The following is a 21,683-nucleotide window of genomic DNA, read 5'->3' on the forward strand; positions in this document are numbered from 1 at the left end:
CACAGAGATATGCCACCATTCTCTCCACTGTGCATGTTTTACATGCAAACAACTTCAATGAAACAAAACTGTTAAAATATTCAGAACCTTGAAAGACCCCTCTTAAAAGACTTCATTAAAAATTAGGCAAGTCTTTCTTGTTTATGGTCAACATAATTAACCTAGCTCTTTCCATTTCAATGAATTAGTGGTATGTGATCCTAAAATTGTCACATGTGACACCAATAAAATTAGGCACGCCTTTTCTGTTTTGAGTCAACTAGTTTATCGCATAAATGGAATCCAAGCTCAGTAAAGAAGCAGTCAGTGATCACATGGTCCAAAAGAGATCTCAAAAGTAAACCCAGTCAAAATATTATGCTATCTACTATTACCTTCACAACTCTGAAATCACTACAATTAAACTAGCAAAATTTTTAAATTGCATGTCTTTCTCTGCCAAATAAATTTTATGTCAACAAAACACCCCCCACTATATGCATTTTTTGTGCAATTCATTAAGTGAAGATATATTTTTTGAAAATGAACTGATATTGACCACATATACATAATTAATGAGATCATCATGGGTGAAACAATTCTGTGTTGAAGTACCTCTTGTTTTGCCCCCATCAACTCCCTGTCCTTCATTTCTAGAGTATTACGTGTGCCTTCCAGATCATGGTGAGTTTCCTGAAGCTGTGAGCGTAGTTTATTAACCAGTTCTTCATTCTCATAGTCAATTCGAGCTTGAAAAATGAGAACAATAATTTCATTACGAAACATTTTTGATACACTTTGCCCATGACAAAATTGCCATGTGTGATATGCCTACGAAAACAAAGTGAAATTAATGACTATATATGACGATACATGTGATATATGTCTTCTGTGTAGCAAAAGATTTGTATCTGAAGAATCAGAGTTACCAGCAGTTTGTACTTCCCCAAAATCTTGATTCTGGTGCACCCCATGGTCATGTTCTTCATTGCTGTGTGCTTAGATATTGCAGGGAAAAATCCAACTATCAGCCTATAGTTTTTCTACGGGGCACATCTGTTTTCAAATACATATATGCTGGCACTAGAGAGCACCTTAATCACCAAAGGTGATACAAATTTTCTGATGACAAGAAGTTCAAACAAAACAAAAAAAATTGGAAAATGTTTATTCAAAAAGTTTGTTTAGTTGCTTGCTGAGTCTCAGTGCAAAGTATCTGACATCTAATAGTGTTACATATTTTCAAGGTTGAATTAAGGACAAAAGGGACAACACAACTATTGGAAGAACTTGCAGAAATACATAATTTAGCATGTAATCAATGATTGTGATTTTATCTTTTACAAGAAAAATAACTCTGGGAAAAGCAAATTTTTATATGTAGCACTACTGGATCATGGGTGAAGACTTTAGTTATGACAACAAGATCAGGAATTGAAACTTCCTCAATGAAACTCTTTTCAGGTAAAGCAGATATTTGAACAAATAAATCAGAGTTTTAAGAGTTACTTGAACCCTTGATAAAACATTTTGAACAATAATGTAATCAGTGGAAATGAAGGGCAGACAATGAAGTTAAAAACACCACTAAAGTAAATAAGAGTATCTCATTATTTCACCACTGTTAGTGCTTAGTATTTTCTAGCATATTTTTCTAGTCCTTTTTAAATTTGTGTGTCCGAAAGGTTTAGAATACACTTTCGTATCCAAGGTGCAACATACAGTAAATGAACATTTTCTGACATTGTAAATTAAACCTATAGACTTTTTATAAGGATGTGAAATTTTTTTAAAAATATTCCATTTTTTGTATCATTATGTACCTACAAATGTGGCCTGATTCATGGGTGGGACTGTCTTTTCCACTGGTTCCAAACCACTAGGTCTTGACCATAATCAGGGAGAACATTCAATAGCATTGATACAACACATACACAAGCATAAAAGTTACACAGGCTCTGTAATCTTTGGAGTTACATATATACACCCATGATCAGTCAGCAACTTAATTGTTCAGTCACAGATTTACATCCAACTTTTCAGTTACATATACAAATCCAAAATCAACCATAAATTTAATTGTTCAGACATGTATACACATCTAAGGTCAATTAGTAAGTTAATTGTTCAGACCTGCATACACATCTAAGGTCAATCAGTAACTTAATTGTTCAGACATGTATACACATCTAAGGTCAATCAGTAACTTAATTGTTCAGATATGTATACACATCTAAGGTCAATCAGTAACTTAATTGTTCAGACATGTATACAGATCTAAGGTCAACAAGTAACTTAATTGTTCAGACATGTATACACATCTAAGGTCAATCAGTAACTTAATTGTTTAGATATGTATACACATCTATGGTCAATCAGTAACTTAATTGTTCAGACATGTATACACATCTAAGATCAATCAGTAACTTAATTGTTCGGACATGTATACACATCTAAGGTCAATCAGTAACTTAACTGTTCATTGTCACATATACATATCCAAGATCAATTAGGAATTTACATGTTCAGTCATATCTACAATTCCAAAATCAATGAGCAACTTAATTCTTCTTGGTCAAATATATACATCCATGATCACTCAGCAATTTAACTGATGAGTCACATTACAAATCCAAGATCACACAGCAACTTACTTATTCATATAAAACACATACACATCCAAGATCAATCACCAACTTAATTGCTGAGTCACATATACATGTCCAAGATCAATCAGAAAACTAATTGTTGACAGTCACATATACATGTTCACGATAGATCTGCAACTTAATTGTTCAGTTACATATACATTCCAAGATCAATGAGTCACTTAATTGCTCACAGTCATACATCTATGATTAATTAGCAACTTAAAAAACTGTTCTATACATGCACATTTGCATGCAAATTTCTTCACTCACAAACTGGCTGGAACACACACACACACACACACACACACACACACACACACACACACACACACTGAAAGATAATAATTTAAACCTAATCTGTTCTCCAGATCCCTTATTAAGCTCTTGAGATTCTCAATTTCCCTTCTGAGTGCTGCCTCCATCTCTTTAGCTCGTGTCTTGTTCTCTGCTAGAAGTGTCTGCAAGTCATCAATCTCAGCTTTGTACTTGCTCTCCATTGACATCATATGTGCCTTCAACTGTGAAAATAGGGGCAATATGAGATATTCACCAACTTACATCATGTCTTAAAATGTGAAAATAATGGCAATGCCAGATATTCATCCACTAACATGTTTTTTACAGTGAAAATAATGGCAATGTGAGATATTCATCTACATACATCATGCCTTAAAATGTGAAAATAATGGCAATGACATATATTCATCCACTGACATCATATGTGTCTTCAACTGTGAAAATAGGGCAATGATTGACATAAATAAACTGATATCATATCTTAAACTGTGAAAATAATGGCAATGTGAGATATTCATCCACTGACATCATATCTTAAACTGTGAAAATAATGGCAATGTGAGATGTTCATCCACTGACATCATATCTTAAACTGTGAAAATAATGGCAATGTGAGATGTTCATCCACTGACATCATATCTTAAACTGTGAAAATAATGGCAATGTGAGATGTTCATCCACTGACATCATATCTTAAACTGTGAAAATAATGGCAATGTGAAATATTCATCCATTGACATTATGTCTTAAGCTGTGAAAATAATAGCAATGTGAGTTATTCATCTATATACATCATGTCTTAAGCTGTAAAAAGAAGGACAATGTTAGATATTCATCTATATACATCATGTCTTAAGCTGTAAAAATAATGGCAATGTTAGATATTAATCTATATACATCATGTCTTAAACTGTGAAAAGAATGGCAATGTTAGATATTCATCTATATACATCATGTCTTAAACTGTAAAAATAATGGCAATGACAGATTTTCATCCACTGACATCATATGTGTCTTGAACTGTGAAAATATATCAGTGTGACACATTATTGAGAACATGTGTCTTCATCCGTGAAAATAGGGCATTCTGAAACATTTATTCATTGACATCATATATGTTATTAACTGTGGAATCAGGGCAATGTGAAATATGTATGCATTTTTTATTTCATTACATATTATCTTTCATTACATTATATATTTTCAACCCCGTCACTTTGCCCATGCTCCTTACTATTCATATCTAGACCTGCACCTGACTACAATATATACTTCCCATAACACTCCAATAATAGCAATGCAGTTGATATTTCCCATAACACTCCAATAATAGCAATGCAGTTGATATTTCCCATAACACTCCAATAATAGCAATGCAGTTGATATTTCCCATAACACTCCAATAATAGCAATGCAGTTGATATTTCCCATAACACTCCAATATTAGCAGATGTGGTTCATACTTCCCATAACACTCCAATAATAGCAGATGTGGTTCATACTTCCCATAACACTCCAATAATAGCAGATGTGGTTCATACTTCCCATAACACTCCAATAATAGCAGATGTGGTTCATACATCCCATAACACTCCAGTAATAGCAGATGTAGTTGATATTTCCCATAACACTCCAGTAATAGCAGATGTAGTTGATATTTCCCATAACACTCCAACAACAATATTCGAATTCATACGCAATCTCTTCCCCAAAATTGTAATACATTTTTTATACATTAATTCACAAACTTGGACCCGAAAAATATTTGTTCACATGCCAATGAATAAACAAAATTTCGGGAGCCATGCCACAACTGCGTTATATCCATATTTGCATTATCTATCTCGAGGCGCATTATGGCAGGGTTGCACTACATTTGAAACAATAACCACACTTTAATGATAAAAACATTTGTTGCTTTTCCACTTGGTAGGGGAGCCAACCGATTCATAACTGTGATTTGGAATATCTTAAGATCAGTTAAAACTGGCAGGTCATTCTGAAGAAGCTGAAAATTGGTTTTCCATCTGCTTGTTATGGAAGTGATTCTATACTATATTTAGATACCCATGGTAGCTATAAACTACAACATGTACAAGAACTTTTTTGTACTCAGTCCAAGTGCACTGACATTTTGCCTTTACATTTTAAGTAAATCTTATTTTCCTACATCCTTCTACTCGTATAAGAGATATTGGAACCAACCAATATGAATATAAAAAAATGCCGACACATTGCATTCACAAATTATATCAATGTTTACCATGTCTTCGCTTGTTTTGCTCCCAGACTGATACTTCCTCAACATTTCCTGATATTTTTGTTTCTCAATCTCTAATTCCTGAAAAAGACACAAACAACTTTATAACTGCATATAATGACATGTTTTAATGCATTCCAGTGGTATATTGCATTACAATTATGTTGAAATTGTCATGGGATATTGAGATTGTTATCATATAGGCCATACATTAGTATTCTACCTATGGCAAAAACATCAATTATCCAGATTAACTCAGATGGACTCTTCCTGAGTGCTTCATTTCTTTACTTGTTCAACTAATATATGGATCCTAATGTTAACACAGAAATTAATAAAATAAACCAAACATACACAGTTGAATGTAACCTCATACAATCAAAATTACAATGATTTCATGAATAACTTAAACATAACCAAATAAAAACTGAATGTAATTAAGGAAAAGAGAAAGAGGGTGTGAGAAAAAACAAAACGGTTTATTTTTACACAGTGCTGTTACAATATTTAATTTGTCAAACAGAATTCTTAAAGTAATCAAGCATGTTTAAATACTCATCATGGTTTGATCAAAGACATTATGTAATCCAGCTATCTAATTACATACACCTCCCAATCAATAATCAATGGTGACTTAATGGGGGATAGAAGTTAGTCACCAACTGGCACAGGTGCAAATGGAATACATTCACAGTACTTTAGGACCAAAATTTGATTATCCGGACAACCAGTTCTATATGAAATCTATATGCACCAATGAGTCTGGATAATCAACATTTTACTGTATTTGTCTTCATCTTTGTACTACTATATGTAGGACTGTAGCATTATTGTGTCAAAGGCTGCTGCTTTCAAATACTACATGATAATCAATCATCATTCATGTATACACTGCAGCACACAATGAATCACTTGATTTCGGGGCTCAACATTTCCAACAAAATTAATAACCTGTCTTATTTTAAAGATAAAAAGATGTTATGCCTTTGAGTTAGATTGTACAAAAAATTCTTCAATGCTAAATCATGGAACCTAAATGGATTTTAAATACAATTAATTTTACATTGATTTTAGTCTTTTTATGACTGAACTCAAGCTTCTAAATTTATTAATTTTTTCTATAACCAAAAAGTAAAAATGTTTAAATAAGTACACAATAAATAACTCACAATTCATTAATGTTATCAACAATCCAATTTATTTCAAGAGTGTACAGGAGTGATTTTAGCTCACCATAATAAAGCTTTCTTTCAATTTCTGTTCCAGAGATCTCAGATCCCCTATGTGTCTATCCCTTTCTTGCCTCAATGCATCTTCCAGCTGAAAGTCAAAACAATCATGATATCTTTATATGTCCACAACACTAAAATAACCTACACAATTATCTAAAACTTCCAATTAGCTGATCTATTTACACTTAAAAAAGTGTTGGTAATTAAGGGTTCACTATCCAAGTAATGAAACAATATAAATAACCAGATGATTTTCAAAATGAAGAATATTTATATAAATATCTCAAGAACATTGAACTAGAAAAAAGAAGATGGTCAGTTTCATCCTAAATATCATTTATTTCACATTTTCAAAAGAATATTTATGCTGAGTAGGATGCAACCATCAACACTCCTCTTCCTTATGATCTACTGATATCACCAAGCTATTCCGTATCAAAGTAATGTAAACTGGTTGACTGTAGCACTGACATGGTTCCTCACTATATGGATTTCTTACTGGTCTTCATTCACAAGTACATGAATAAAATCTGCATCAGTTATCTGAATTACGACAGTGATCAACACCACAATAAAGAGACAGAACGACAGAGTGCAACAGATACAGGATGAATGTAACACTTGTTTGACCTTGTCTGCACTCCAATGCATTATAATTACTTATTTAGGGATATAAAAATTGTCAGAAAGCAATGTTGCCCTCCAGATAATCAGACTTCAAAAATCTGGTTTTCTAGCAAAATCATGTCTTTCCAACTAGACATTCCCTAATACAGTTTCACTTCAAAATGTTTACTCAATAGTAAATCAAATCGATTTTGCCAATAATCTCGCTCATTTGTCAATAAAAAAAATATAGTTTTGTATTTAATCAAAATTAAGAATTAAATATAAGTTAAGAATTACAATAGACACTTTCTTAATATTAAGCTTATGCCAAACCTTTCAAAATTTGTTTAACTTACTAATTTTTTTACATTATTTGACTTTACTTCATTTTCTAAAGGTGATTTGTCTCTTGATAACTGCATATGAATGTATCAATCAAATTGTAGAATATATCCTTATCTGCCCCCTTCCCCCATACAAAAAGAAAGAAAGAAAATGCAATCGTAATAAGCACCAGAATAAGTACTGAACATTTAACAATGCATCTGCCAAGAACGATGAAAGTCTGATTGATGTTGGAAAACATGCATAAATAAGCACTACACGATGTTGCGACTCGGAGAGCAATTTCAGCTTGTGACAATTGAACTTTAGGTGATGTAAGAATGGTGGCTAAAGAGAATGTAATTATTGTTAGAAAAGAGTTGTTCCTGGGATCTCCTCCCTTGGATAATTGTGGTTTTGTTTACCATATATTGGGTCAGACATGCCTATCATACTGAGTTACAAGGAGTGGAATTATTTTGAATGACTGGCCAGCCAAGTAGGTATTATGTTTTAAATAAACAACTGGCATGAAAAACACCTAACACACCTTCATCAAAGTAATCAAACATTATAAAATACAGCCATCAAAATCAAGTTGTCTGATGGGGCTGTAACTGTTAGACATAATGATTACCAAAAATAAAATTGAGTTGTCCTGGGCTGCCAGGTAGTGGATTTTTTCTACCCCCTATAACTATTGATGTTTTTTTAAAACAGTCATTTATAAATGTTGGATTTTGTTAAAACTGTATTTTAAAAATTATAAATTTGACAACAAATTTGCAACCATTCTACTGATATCCTTTTTTTTCTCAGAGAGAGAAAGAGAGAAAGATTCATGAATCCCACAAATTCTGCCTTAAGTTAACTGGCACATTTTCAAACATTTTTAGGAAAACAGTTTTTATTTTATCCAGTTTCTTAGCACAATAATAATTTTATAAACTCATAAATGATCACCTAATTTAGCCACAGAGAAAAATACACACCATTTAAATTCCATCACCATCATTCCTGTGAATATTGATGTACCACCAGGTCAGGGTCTATGTTTATTCTACTGATTACTCAACAAAATGCATATACCCAGAATTGCCAGTGTATTATGTGACAAGAGATCTGGGTCTCTGCATTTAAAAGAGAGTTTACATGGTGCAAATGGCACACTTTGATGCTCTTTACTGACACTGAAGAAAAAAGTTGTTATTTCAAACATCACACCTTGCAATACAAAGGATTGAGAAACAAGCTTATGCTTTTTTCCAATTCTTTCCTTAATAACAACAATCTTTACTTTGATAATCTGACTGATTTGCAGAATAAAAGACAATAAACAAATGCAGAATCTGGTACAAGCTAAAAAAATATTTACTTTGTCCGTAAAATATTGTAATAGTATCAGATGGAAAATAACAAGTATCCATTACAGAAACATAGTACACACTAATGGACAAGATCCCAATAAAGCCAGTGCTGAATGATAGGATGGGAGTGTGGATAGGCAGACAGGATGGACCTGGGTAACATTGCAACATGTGTATCAAAGGGCTAAAAAGCTATACACTATATGAGGTAAAGGGTGAACAAATGGGATCCATGACTGACCCCGCATTATAAGCGGATTCGCGAGTTATCAGGGTGCGAGTTATTGAGGGAGTGGTCTATATATATATAGTCCCAAAATATAGATTTATCATTGTATGTTGGGTAACCCTTGCAATTGCTTGAGGCAAATAAGGAGATGTTATCAAGTTCCAAAAAATTCTCAACAGAACCTAAAACATTTCTGTTTTTTTTAAATAGCTTTTCACTTTTCTGTTATGACCCCTAGTGCATATGTTTATGTAGTCAATGTTTGTGGATCCCATGTGCATGAGTTATCGAGGGTGAGGTGTGTGTGTGTGTGTGTGTGTGTGTGTATATATATATATATATATATACAACATGAAATGTTCTGCAGTTTCTGGTTCACTGCATGAACAAATTATTGTTCTTCATGACAATGATTTCTGAATAGATCATTATACAATCAGCTACAAAGTGCTGAATGTAAAATTTGTGTGTGTCTCAAAAACATAGACAGTTCTAGATTCTTGTTTAAGTATAGATTAATGGAATATAATAATGGGTTGTACCTATTGTCTAATGGGTCAAGATTCCATTCAGTAATAGACTTTGATTAAAATGAATCTGGATATAAATCTGTGATGGCAAAGGTATTTGCAGGTTAAATCTATAATGACCTTGCCTGTTACTTACACGCTGGACTTTATATCTGATGCATATATTTTTTAAAATTTATTTATTTTGCAGTTTATAAGATGAGTTTGATGCTCTGAATGCAATTACATGGGATTTATATAGAATATGTCATAGATTTGATCTCACACATGAATTCATAGCATGTTAGGGGTATCATTGGCAATTTTGGAAATGTAATATTCAAATTTATTACATCATGTAAATTCATGTCATCAATATTGTATGACACACTGTGGCTTAATTATAAGCATTCAACATCACATGACTGACTGATGTCAGATTTGTGCAACTATGTTATAACTGTGATATAAAACTCACTATACAATATATGCTTCTCACTCCATACAAAACATAGCAGTCGTAATACTCAAGTTGTGTCACAAATTTCTTTCCAGAATGCAAAGTCATACAATAACTTTTGTATGTGTATGACTCACCCTTTGAGGCCATTTCTCAGCATCTGAAATCTTCTCCTTAAAACTGTCTCGGAGCTGCTCTATCCTTGTTTGATGTGATGAAATCATAGCATCTCTGTAAAGACGATAGGATGTAAGTAATACTATTTATAAAAATACCATATATACTCACTTATAAGTTGAGTCCAACTCCAAACTGCACAGACCCAGATCTTCTATCACATCATGATTCAGTAGATCTGGGTCTATGTAGATTGCTAGGAGTAATCAGAAGAATTAAACAAAACAGACCTTGATCTGCCCGCGTGTTATGTGACAGCATATAAGGGTCTATGATACTCTGCAACTGAACTCAACTTGTAAGCGTTATGACATTATGATTTTAACTCTTTAACTACTACTGTTGCTGTAGTGGTTCAATGCTCTGCCTGGTGGCTGATTTGCATGCAGACTACCAGCTGATTTGCATGCAGACTACCAGCTGATTTGTATGCAGACTACCAGCTGATTTGTATGCAGACTACCAGCTAATTTGCATGCAGACTACCAGCTGATTTGCATGCAGACTACCAGCTGATTTGGATGCAGACTACCAGCTGATTTGTATGCAGACTACCCGCTGATTTGCATGCAGACTACCAGCTGATTTGTATGCAGACTACCAGCTGATTTGCATGCAGACTACCAGCTGATTTGTATGCAGACTACCAGCTGATTTGCATGCAGACTAGCAGCTGATTTGCATGCAGACCACCAGCTGATTTGCACTACCAGCTGATTTGTGTGCGGACTACCAGCTGATAGCTCATGATTTGTGCACTTTTTGTTATTTTCCTATTACCTAACTGTTTTAAAATTATGCATATATTAAAGTTATGACTACATGTACCTTTTGTCTCTGTGATTCTTTTATCCCAATGACTTCCATAAACTTGATGAAAAAACTGCATGAATTGAGTTTAGAACACACTATTTGTAACACTATAATTTGTCATCATTATTTTATACAGTGATATGTCAGATCTGTACATATAATTATTTACAAATATTTAAATGGTCATTATGTTATATAAGTTTTTAATTTGCTGTTTGTGACAAAAGTAGTTTTATTTTACACAAAGACAGACATTAAACGGCTTGCACATTATGGACATCTCGTACTACATCTTTTTCTTCAAACTTCATCATCATGTTTCTAATTCATTCATTTTACTCCAAAACTGTTAGTTTCAGCCACATTTCTTTCATTTAATACCCGGGAAAAATATTTAACTAAAAAATCTATCAATTTGTTTTTCCTCTCATCCAAAAGTAGGACAATGCTTTCAGTGAACTTGGTGACCTGTAAAGCACATGGATCTCTTATTCACACTGCACTGTCTTCATTGTCTGATTCAGTCTCAATTTCTGACAAACTGGACAAAGATGATGATTCGATGTCACAGTTAACACTTCTTAAATTAATGTCATCAATCTTATTCTAAAAGAACTACAAATTTTGTCTAATCACAAACAAAAGCCATTGTTTCCACTATCAACAACTGCATGTATTAACTATCACATGTTTGTGAAATTCCTGAAAATTCCCATATTGAGTAACCATATTTAGCATATATACAGTAAGTACAATTGTTTCCTAAATTGGCATCATATTATAAATGCATGCCACTCAAGCATATAACACCCAGATATGACGTGTATAATATATAATGGGTATCACCCTAATGTGAATGCTCATAAAGGTCAAATCATAAATGTCAAAAGGGTCAAATCAGATCATAATACTTTTAAGGGATAGAAAAGGAAATCTTATCAGATAAGAATATGCACTGCTGGGCATTGATTCAACCAACTAACTCAACCTATGTGCCTTACAATCAGAGTCATCTAAGAATACATAAGTCTGATCCAACCCAAAACATGTCATTGCTAATTTCAAAGTTGATCAGAAAAGCAATGTCCTTCCACATCTATCCCCAAATAACTTGCAAACAACAGGTTCCATTCCAAATTCCTAACTGCCATTTTTGAAATATAATGAGCATCATACATCAAGATTTCCTGTATCAATTTAGATCAATATTTATTTTTCATTTAAGGAACTTGGATCAAATTGGTTGCCCTTTCTACATAAAAAAATGGGATCTTAGCCTGTCTCCACATTATAAATGGGTTTGCAAATTATCCAGGTATAGCAAAATGAGGGAGGAGTGTACTAAAATCTAGACTAAGTGTAGATTTACTAGTCAACAATACACTTGTACCTCTAATTCTTTAATCTCTTTAATAGCAAATAAAAAATATAATGGAAAATACATTTCAGCAGTAATTATACTAAGATATTCAAGTGTTAAAAAGATTTAACCTGCAAATACCTGGCAATAAGTTATATGTAGTTCTTTGATCTCATGCATGTAAACCCATGGGAGTAAGTTACATGCATGTTAGTTTAATCTCACATATTAATCTCACACATAAGCAACTTCTTTAACAGAGAGCTGACACACACCCAGTCCCAATTCAGCCATCATTTTCAAATGGGACGAGTGTAATGAGAGTAAAGTAGCTAATTAAATAACTTAAGTACTATATTTAATCCAGGGTTTTGCCAATTTGTTATAGAGTGTAACAGGTCAGTCAAGTTCAGTCAATGACAATTTGTATCAATTATATAGTAAACTATTTTAAAGTACTTGAAACCAACCTGCTGTTGTTTGGAGCTTGTTTTAGTCATTATTTATTGCTTAGTACATATATCAGTATCTATGTTATTTCTCCAATTGATTATTTTAAACAAAACACATAGACCCAGATCTTCTGGAACATTATGTAATACCAGATATGGGTCTATGCAGTTTGCAGTTGGACACAACTTACAAGTGAGTATATATGATAGTTCCATAGGTTATGTTGCCAAAATGCTGATACCAATCTATCACCACTTTGGTGATACCAATTTTTCTCTGGCTTATACATTTCAATATATCATTATGAAATATATAATAAAAAATGTGTAATATATCATGTTATATGGATTTTTTTCTTCCTTGTTTTACTCAACAAAATGGTTACTTTGTTTAATAGTTTTATGAGGCAAATGTCAAGCATATAAATCTATGGTTTCATTTGCAATTATTAATAATAAAGTATTATTTCACATGATTTCAATGTCATTAGGTCCACAACTTTTGCAACTGAGCAAATAAGTGTTATCGAAATCCTGTCCACTTGTAAAGTATTTTCAACCAAAGATGCATTACAGCGTCACAAATTAATTATTTCCTACATAGGATTGAGCGAACTATCGGATATATTGATGAGTTATGCACTAGAAAATTCCATTACAAAAGGTTACAGATTACAATACTTGACCATATCATACCTCTCCTCTTTAAGTGCAGCAATCTCCTCATTAGCTTTCATCAGCAGGTCTTTTAAATCTTTTGTTTCATCTGGGTTAAAGAGAGATACATGAGAAAAAAATTGCTATGTAAAATGGATCACATCTGTTATATGTACAACAAAGCAAAAGCAGTTAAATGTAGAAAGAAAGAAAAAAAAACATTTATACAAAAAAGGGACCTAACTCCATAGGTCTTACGGAAATCTGACAATAATGTCAAGCACTTGTCTCTCCATAAGGCAAATTACAAACAAAAAAGGAGATATTATGTTTTCTTCATTTTTTAAATTTTCTCCATCTGAAAAACTACTTCAAACAACTCCTATCATAAAAATGACTTCATATCCTATCAAACAGCAAGTCAAAGTCAAAAACAAATTTTGTTTTCTCAGATCTAAAAAAAAATATAAAAAAATCTATAAAACTTACACAATTATGCAGATTCAAAACATAATTATTTCTTATTATTTATTTAAACTGAATTTTTTCAAGAATAAATAATTTAACCTCATCTGGATTTTTAAAAAATTCTTAATATCCTGGAAGACACTTACACCATGAATATAAATATAAACAAGATCAATAATTAATAAAACATTAAGTACTCACCAATTAATATATACCTTATGTTATAACAAGGGGAACATAACTAACTGCATCTTATTTTAGGTGCATTCTGAAAAATGGAATCCCCTCAAAACCAAAATTTTTACTTGGTCAGACTGGTTTCAGTTTTGAGAGTTTTCATACTATGGTCTATGAAATACTAAAATAACACAAATTCACACTATAGTCTATGAAATACTAAAATAATGCAAATTCACACTATGGTTTATGAAATACTAAATAACAAATTCACACCATGGTCTATGAAATACTAAAATAACACAAATTCACACTATGGTCTATGAAATACTAAAATAACACAAATTCACACTGGTCTACGAAATACTAAAAATGTATGCTATCACTGCTTCCGAGTATGATAGTGGTCATTTGCATATGCTATATCCTTGAAAGGACATAAGTTTTGAAAGTGGTCATTTTCATATGTTATAGCCTTGAAAGGACATACGTTTTGAAAGTGGTCATTTTCATACGTTATAGCCTTGAAAGGACATACATTTTGATAGTTGTCATTTTCACATGCTAGAGCCTTGAAAGGACATAAGTTGTTTCAACTTGATTGATAATTAACTAATTCATTGACTGATTGGTGTTTAATGGCACATGAAAGAATGGTCAGTGCTTGGGCAATGAGAGTAAAATGCCCTGCTTAAAGACACACCATGAAAGCCAATCTGGTTGGGTCTGGTAAGGATTGGAACCTGCAGCCCAATCTTTGGAGTATTATACATTACAACAAGGTTAAGAATTATTACAGAGTGATCAATAAATACAATTGTAGTTTCAAACTTTTCTTACTAATTGTCCGGGAAATTTTCTGACTGACACTCTCTTCCTGCTCTTGTTGTTCCTGAAACTGATACTGCAGGGATTTTAATTCTTTTTGTGCTGCCACTAATTCTGCTTCTTTTCTCCTCAGTTCTCCCTGAACTCTGAATAGACATAAATTCAAAACTTGAAAGTTTTAATTATAAATAACTAAACACAAATGACGCTACAATTTAAAAAGTTTATGATCCTCTCAAATGTCACACACACACACATACATACATACATACATACATACATACATACATACATACATACATACATACATACATACATACATACATACATATATATATATATATATACACACATACATATATATATATTCACATGATATTGGATTGTAGTAGTACAACTGTTATTAACAGACTGTTGTAAAACAATGGGGCTTTCACTGACAGTGCATACTCTCAAACAAACAAACATTTTGCAATATATCATGACATGGACAAAGAAATATTAAGAGGAATTTTTTTCTCCATGGAGTTTTTATAAGAAATAATGTAATGTACTTATTACAGTTTTATTACCTACCACAGTATTCACTGTATACTTTGAAATCATTTATTTTGTGGCTTTCAATTTATGTAGTACAGTAAAAGAAGGCTACTTAACAGGAACTTAAACTTGCAGATTTGGGAATGTTAGTTTATTGAATTTTTAATTTGTGCTTTGTAGCAAGCTTAGCCAGCCTGTAAAACTGATTTGTAATGAATTCACAGTGACTCTGTTGTTGCAGTAAATACATTATTAGCATTTTAAATTCTTAAATGCAAAAACTTTAACATCTAATTGTAGAAATATGAAAACATCTAATTTCTTGAGGTAAAATATCTTTGTGACTGCAATCTTCAAAATCTCTTTAATGCTCTGTGAACAATGCCACTGTAATTTATAAAACAGAAGCAATACACAAAGCATTTGCATTTACCTAATTAAAAAAAATATATCTGTATTTGTGAAAATACCAAAACAAAATAAAAATTAAAAACATTTACTTTTGTGAAGCCATTTCAAGATTCTGTTCCTTTTTTCTGAAGTTTGCTGTCAGCTCTTCCATCTCCTGAGCTTTAATTCTGAACAATATAAACAAGTCATAATGTAGACTTAATTATGAACAATATAAACAAGTCATAATGTAGATTTAATTCTGAACAGTATCAACAAGTCATAATGTAGATTTAATTTTGAACAGTATCAACAAGTCATAATGTAGATTTAATTCTGAACAGTATCAACAAGTCATAATGTAGATTTAATTCTGAACAGTATCAACAAGTCATAATGTAGATTTAATTATGAACAGTATCAACAAGTCATAATGTAGATTTAATTATGAACAATATCAACAAGTCATAATGTAGATTTAATTCTTTACAGTATCAACAAGTCATAATGTAGATTTAATTCTGAACAGTATCAACAAGTAAGTCATAATGTAGATTTAATTCTGTACAGTATCAACAAGTCATAATGTAGATTTAATTCTGTACAGTATCAACAAGTCATAATGTAGATTTAATTCTGTACAGTATCAGCAAGTCATAATGTAGATTAATTCTGTACAGTATCAACAAGTCATAATGTAGATTTAATTCTGAACAGTATCAACAAGTCATAATGTAGACTTAATTCTGAACTGTATCAACAAGTCATAATGTAGATTTAATTCTTTACAGTATCAACAAGTCATAATGTAGATTTAATTCTGTACAGTATCAACAAGTCATAATGTAGACTTAATTCTGAACAGTATCAACAAGTCATAATGTAGATTTAATTCTGAACAGTATCAACAAGTCATAATGTAGATTTAATTCTGAACAGTATCAACAAGTCATAATGTAGATTTAATTCTGAACAGTATCAACAAGTAAGTCATATTGTAAATTTAATTCTGTACAGTATCAACAAGTCGTAATGTAGATTTAATTCTGAACAGTATCAGCAAGTCATAATGTAGATTAATTCTGTACAGCATCAACAAGTCATAATGTAGATTTAATTCTGAACAGTATCAACAAGTCATAATGTAGATTTAATTCTTAACAGTATCAACAAGTCATAATGTAGATTTAATTCTGTACAGTATCAGCAAGTCATACTGTAGATTTAATTCTGAACAGTATCAACAAGTCATAATGTAGATTAATTCTGAACAGTAACAACAAGTCATAATGTAGATTTAATTCTGAACAGTGACAACAAGTCATACTGTAGATTTAATTCTGAACAGTATCAACAAGTCATAATGTAGATTTAATTCTGATCAGTACAAACAAGTCATAATGTAGATTTAGTTCTGAACAGTATCAGCAAGTCATAATGTAGATTTAATTCTGTACAGTATCAACAAGTCATAATGTAGATTTAATTCTGTACAGTATCAACAAATCATACTGTAGATTTAATTCTGTACAATATCAACAAATCATAATGTAGATTTAATTCTGTACAGTATCAACAAGTCATAATGTAGATTTAATTCTGAACAGTACAACTAAGTCATAATGTATATTTAATTCTGAACAGTAAAAACGAGTCATAATGTAGATTTAATTCTGAACAGTATCAACAAGTCATAATGCAGATTTAATTCTGAAGAGTATCAACAAGTCATAATGTAGATTTAATTCTGAACAGTATCAACAAGTCATTATGTAGATTTAATTCTGTACAGTATCAACAAGTCATAATGTAGATCTAATTCTGAACAGTACAAACAAGTCATAATGTAGATTTAATTCTGAACAGTATCAACAAGTCATAATGTAGATTTAATTCTGAACAGTACAAACAAGTCATAATGTAGATTTAATTATGAACAGTATCAACAAGTCATAATGTAGATTTAATTCTGAACAGTACAAACAAGTCATAATGTAGATTTAATTATGAACAGTATCAACAAGTCATAATGTAGATTTAATTCTGAACAGTATCAACAAGTCATAATGTAGATTTAATTCTGAACAGTACAAACAAGTAATATCGTAGATTTAATTATGAACAGTATCAACAAGTCATAATGTAGATTTAATTCTGAAGAGTACAAACAAGTCATAATGTAGATTTAATTCTGAACAGTATCAACAAGTCATAATGTAGATTTAATTCTGAAGAGTACAAACAAGTCATAATGTAGATTTAATTCTGAACAGTATCAACAAGTCATAATGTAGATTTAATTCTGAACAGTACAAACAAGTCATAATGTAGATTTAATTCTGAACAGTATCAAGTCATAATGTAGATTTAATTCTGAACAGTACAAACAAGTCATAATGTAGATTTAATTCTGAACAGTATCAACAAGTCATAATGTAGATTTAATTCTGAACAGTACAAACAAGTCATAATGTAGATTTAATTATGAAGAATATCAGCAAGTCATAATGTAGATTTAATTCTGAAGAATATAAGCAAGTCATAATGTAGATTTTACAATTTAAAATATGAAATAAGTTTGTATCACATCTGTGTCATACCTTCAAACTTAAAAATTTGTAAGTGGAGTGTATTATCTGTCTTTGGTAATAATTTCCACATATAAAAAAATCCAACTGAAAGAATTTTCATCTACAATAAAATTATTTTAAAAGAAACAAATCCAGGCTTGCCAATGCTAGCAGATGATGAAAATTCAATTTAACTGAATGGAATAATACCTTGGCACAACACTATATTTAACAGTTGTCAAATATAATGTATGTCCGACCATAATACCTGGACCACTCTAGAATATAGATGTATATCTTTTGGATAAATATCTGTACTTTATACAATCTGAGGTCCTTTATACTTTTTGTCTACTTTTAATTTGCACTTTGCAAAAATTTACATATTTTATTCGTGTAGTGCTGAAATAATGAATAATTAATTAAAGTACTGAGTTTAAATTATTGCACTTTCAAATCATGCTGTAAAATTTTTGAAACACCCTAATCATGGAATACCAGTAATTTAAAAAATGATGCATTATAAGCTCTTTTTTCCAAAAAATTGTGTATGATAATACAACATACTTTAACTGATCCTTGAACTGTTTACATTCTAATGTAAGACCTCTGGTACATGCTATGGATTCTTCTAGTTCTCTCTTTATCTCTAAAAAGGAAGAAAAGAAAAACATTTCTGGTATATTTCATGTATTGCGTTTCTTAAATTTAAAAAACAATGTAATTGTAAATGCCTATGTTAAGTAATCAACAAAAAGAAATGAATGTACTCGTTTTTATCAAGGACAATAAAAAAATAGAATGTCTACAAATATATACAATTAAAATGCAAGTCCAGATTTTGCCATTAAAATTATATGGTTTTGAGAATGATAATTAATATAATTCATTTATTTAATTCTTATGAATCCAGGAAAAATGAATTTTGGAATTTGAATCAACTGAAGAAATATATTCATATACAAACAAATATATAAAGAAAGAAAAAATTATTGAATGAAAAAAATAAGGAGAAAAAGATATGATGAGCTCATCAATATTTTTCAGAGACGTTGCTGGTCAAAAAGATCAGATCACAACTACCTTAAAAACATCTGACATCTGATCAAGTTATAATCTTTACTCACTTTCAATATTCCCTTCCAGTTCTGAACACTTCTTCTGTAAATGCCTGTTTTCATACTGTACATTCTCCAGGTTTTTAATATGCTGTTCTTTTTCTTCGAATTTTTGCTTCATCTCTGATGACACGTTGCTAGAATCCTTGTACTTTGACTCCATCTCTTTGAGTTTGGTACTTAATGCATTCTTTTCTTCTCTCAATTTTTCTTGTGCTAGAAATACAGAAATAAAAGGCTTTAGAAAAATAAGATGAATTCATAATAATTTTCAATGATTTCATGATTAGTATGAACAAAAAAAATAAAGACAATGTGCCTTCTGTTAAAATAACATGACACATTCATCAATTGACCACTTTATGTAATGACATAAATGTCATTTTTCACAAAAACACAACAAGTGAAAATAAACAAATTCTCAATATTCCACTTTTCCCTCAACAAATATGCATTTTATGGCTCACTTACAGTGTGATAACCTTGTACGACTCAGTGTAGTAAACTTACAGTGTAGTAAACTTATATTACCAACTTACAGTGTGGTACACTTGTATGGCTCACTTACAGTGTAGTACACTTGTATCATGCTCACTTACAGTGTGGTTAATTTATATAGCTCACAGTGTGGTACACTTGTATGGCTCACTTACATTGTGGTAAAATTATATGACTTAATTACAGTGTGGTCAACTTGTATGATACACTTGCAGTGTGGTAAACTTTAATGGCTCATTTACAGTGAGGTAAAGTTGTGTGGCTCACTTACTTGTGGTGCACTTGAATGGATCATTTAGTGTGGTACACTTGAATGGATCATTTAGTTGGTACACTTGAATGTACCACTTACAGTGTGGTACTCTTGAATGAATCAATTAATGTGGTACACTTGAATGGACCACTTACAGTGTGGTACATTTGAATGAATCGATTAATGTAGTACACTTGAATGGGTCATTTACAGTGTTAGACTAGTATGGCTCACTAATGCAGTGTGATAAACATGGATGACTCACTTACATTGTCACTTATTGTGGTACATTTAAATGGAACATAGTGTTGTAGACTTGCATGGCTCCCTTATATTGTATTACACTTGCATTGTTCACTTACAGTGTGATACGCTCATATGGTTCACGAACAGTGTGATACACTTGTATGGATTACTTATAGTGTGATACATTTTTATGGCTCACTTGCAGTGTATACACTTATACAGTTCCTGTACAGTTTTGATACAATTGTTGTTGTTGTTGTTGTGGAGTTTAGCGCCATTTTTCAACACATGATAGGCTATGCATGGCAGCCAGTATTAATAGTGGAGGAAGAACCTGGAAAACCCAGGGAAGAACCACTGACCCACAAGAATGTATTGGCAAGCCTTCTCACATAATCACATTGGCCGAATCCTAGACTCAAACCCACGTAGGCAGTGGTGAAATGGCAGTGATTCGTAATCAAGAGCGCTTTAGACCACTCAGCCACTCAGGGCCCCTGATACAATTGTATGGCTCACTTAAAATGTGACACACTTGTATGGCTCACTTGCAGTGTGGTACACTTGCATGGTTCACTTGCAGTTTGATACACTGTTTAGCCTCACTTATAGTGTGATACATTTTTACGGCTCACTTGCAGTGTGATACACTTGTATAGTTCCTGTACAGTTTTCTTGCTGTAGGGTTCAACACCATTTTTCAGCACAAGATAGGCTATGCATGGCAGCCAGTAGTGGAGGAAGAACCCTGGAAAACCCCGGGAAGATCCACTGACCCATGATAAGCTATTGGCAGGCTTTCTCACATACTCATGTTAGCAGAGCCGGAGACTCGAACCCATGCAGACAGAGGTGCGATGGCAGGGATTTGGAATTGTGAGTGCTTTGGACTACTTAAGGCCCAATGTGACACACTTGTATGGCTCACTTGCAGTGTGGTACACTTGCATGGCTTCCTTACAATGTGACACACTTGTATGGCTTCCTTACAATGTGACACACTTCTATGGCTCACTTGCAGTGTGGTACACTTGTATGGCTCACGTGTAGTGTGATACAATTTTTTGCCTCACTTATAGTGTGATACATCTGTATGGTTCACTTATAGTGTGATACATCTGTATGGTTCACTTATAGTCTGATACATCTGTATGGTTCACTTACAGTGTGATACATCTGTACGGTTCACTTACAGTGTGATACACTTTTATGGTTTACT

At 32.1% G+C, this 21,683-nt stretch overlaps 1 protein-coding gene across 1 annotated transcript in view; it reads right to left on the reverse strand.

The window, feature by feature from the left end:
• The window catches only part of LOC149781833 (uncharacterized), a 50,780-nt gene that overhangs the window by 16,927 nt on the left and 12,170 nt on the right, over positions 1-21,683 (reverse strand). Inside the window, exons 6-15 of the mRNA XM_089934793.1 lie at positions 19,477-19,683; positions 18,917-18,998; positions 15,890-15,967; positions 14,862-14,995; positions 13,416-13,485; positions 10,055-10,148; positions 6,421-6,507; positions 5,191-5,268; positions 2,983-3,148; positions 595-728 (exon numbers count right to left, since the gene is read on the reverse strand). Of these exons, the coding sequence (XP_089790919.1) occupies positions 595-728; positions 2,983-3,148; positions 5,191-5,268; positions 6,421-6,507; positions 10,055-10,148; positions 13,416-13,485; positions 14,862-14,995; positions 15,890-15,967; positions 18,917-18,998; positions 19,477-19,683 (1,130 nt within the window). The remainder of the gene's footprint in view (positions 1-594; positions 729-2,982; positions 3,149-5,190; positions 5,269-6,420; positions 6,508-10,054; positions 10,149-13,415; positions 13,486-14,861; positions 14,996-15,889; positions 15,968-18,916; positions 18,999-19,476; positions 19,684-21,683) is intronic.

Source organism: Sinohyriopsis cumingii, chromosome 15 (assembly GCF_028554795.1).
Source record: "Sinohyriopsis cumingii isolate HCF-2022 chromosome 15, ASM2855479v2, whole genome shotgun sequence".
NCBI classification, from domain to species: domain Eukaryota; kingdom Metazoa; phylum Mollusca; class Bivalvia; order Unionida; family Unionidae; genus Sinohyriopsis; species Sinohyriopsis cumingii.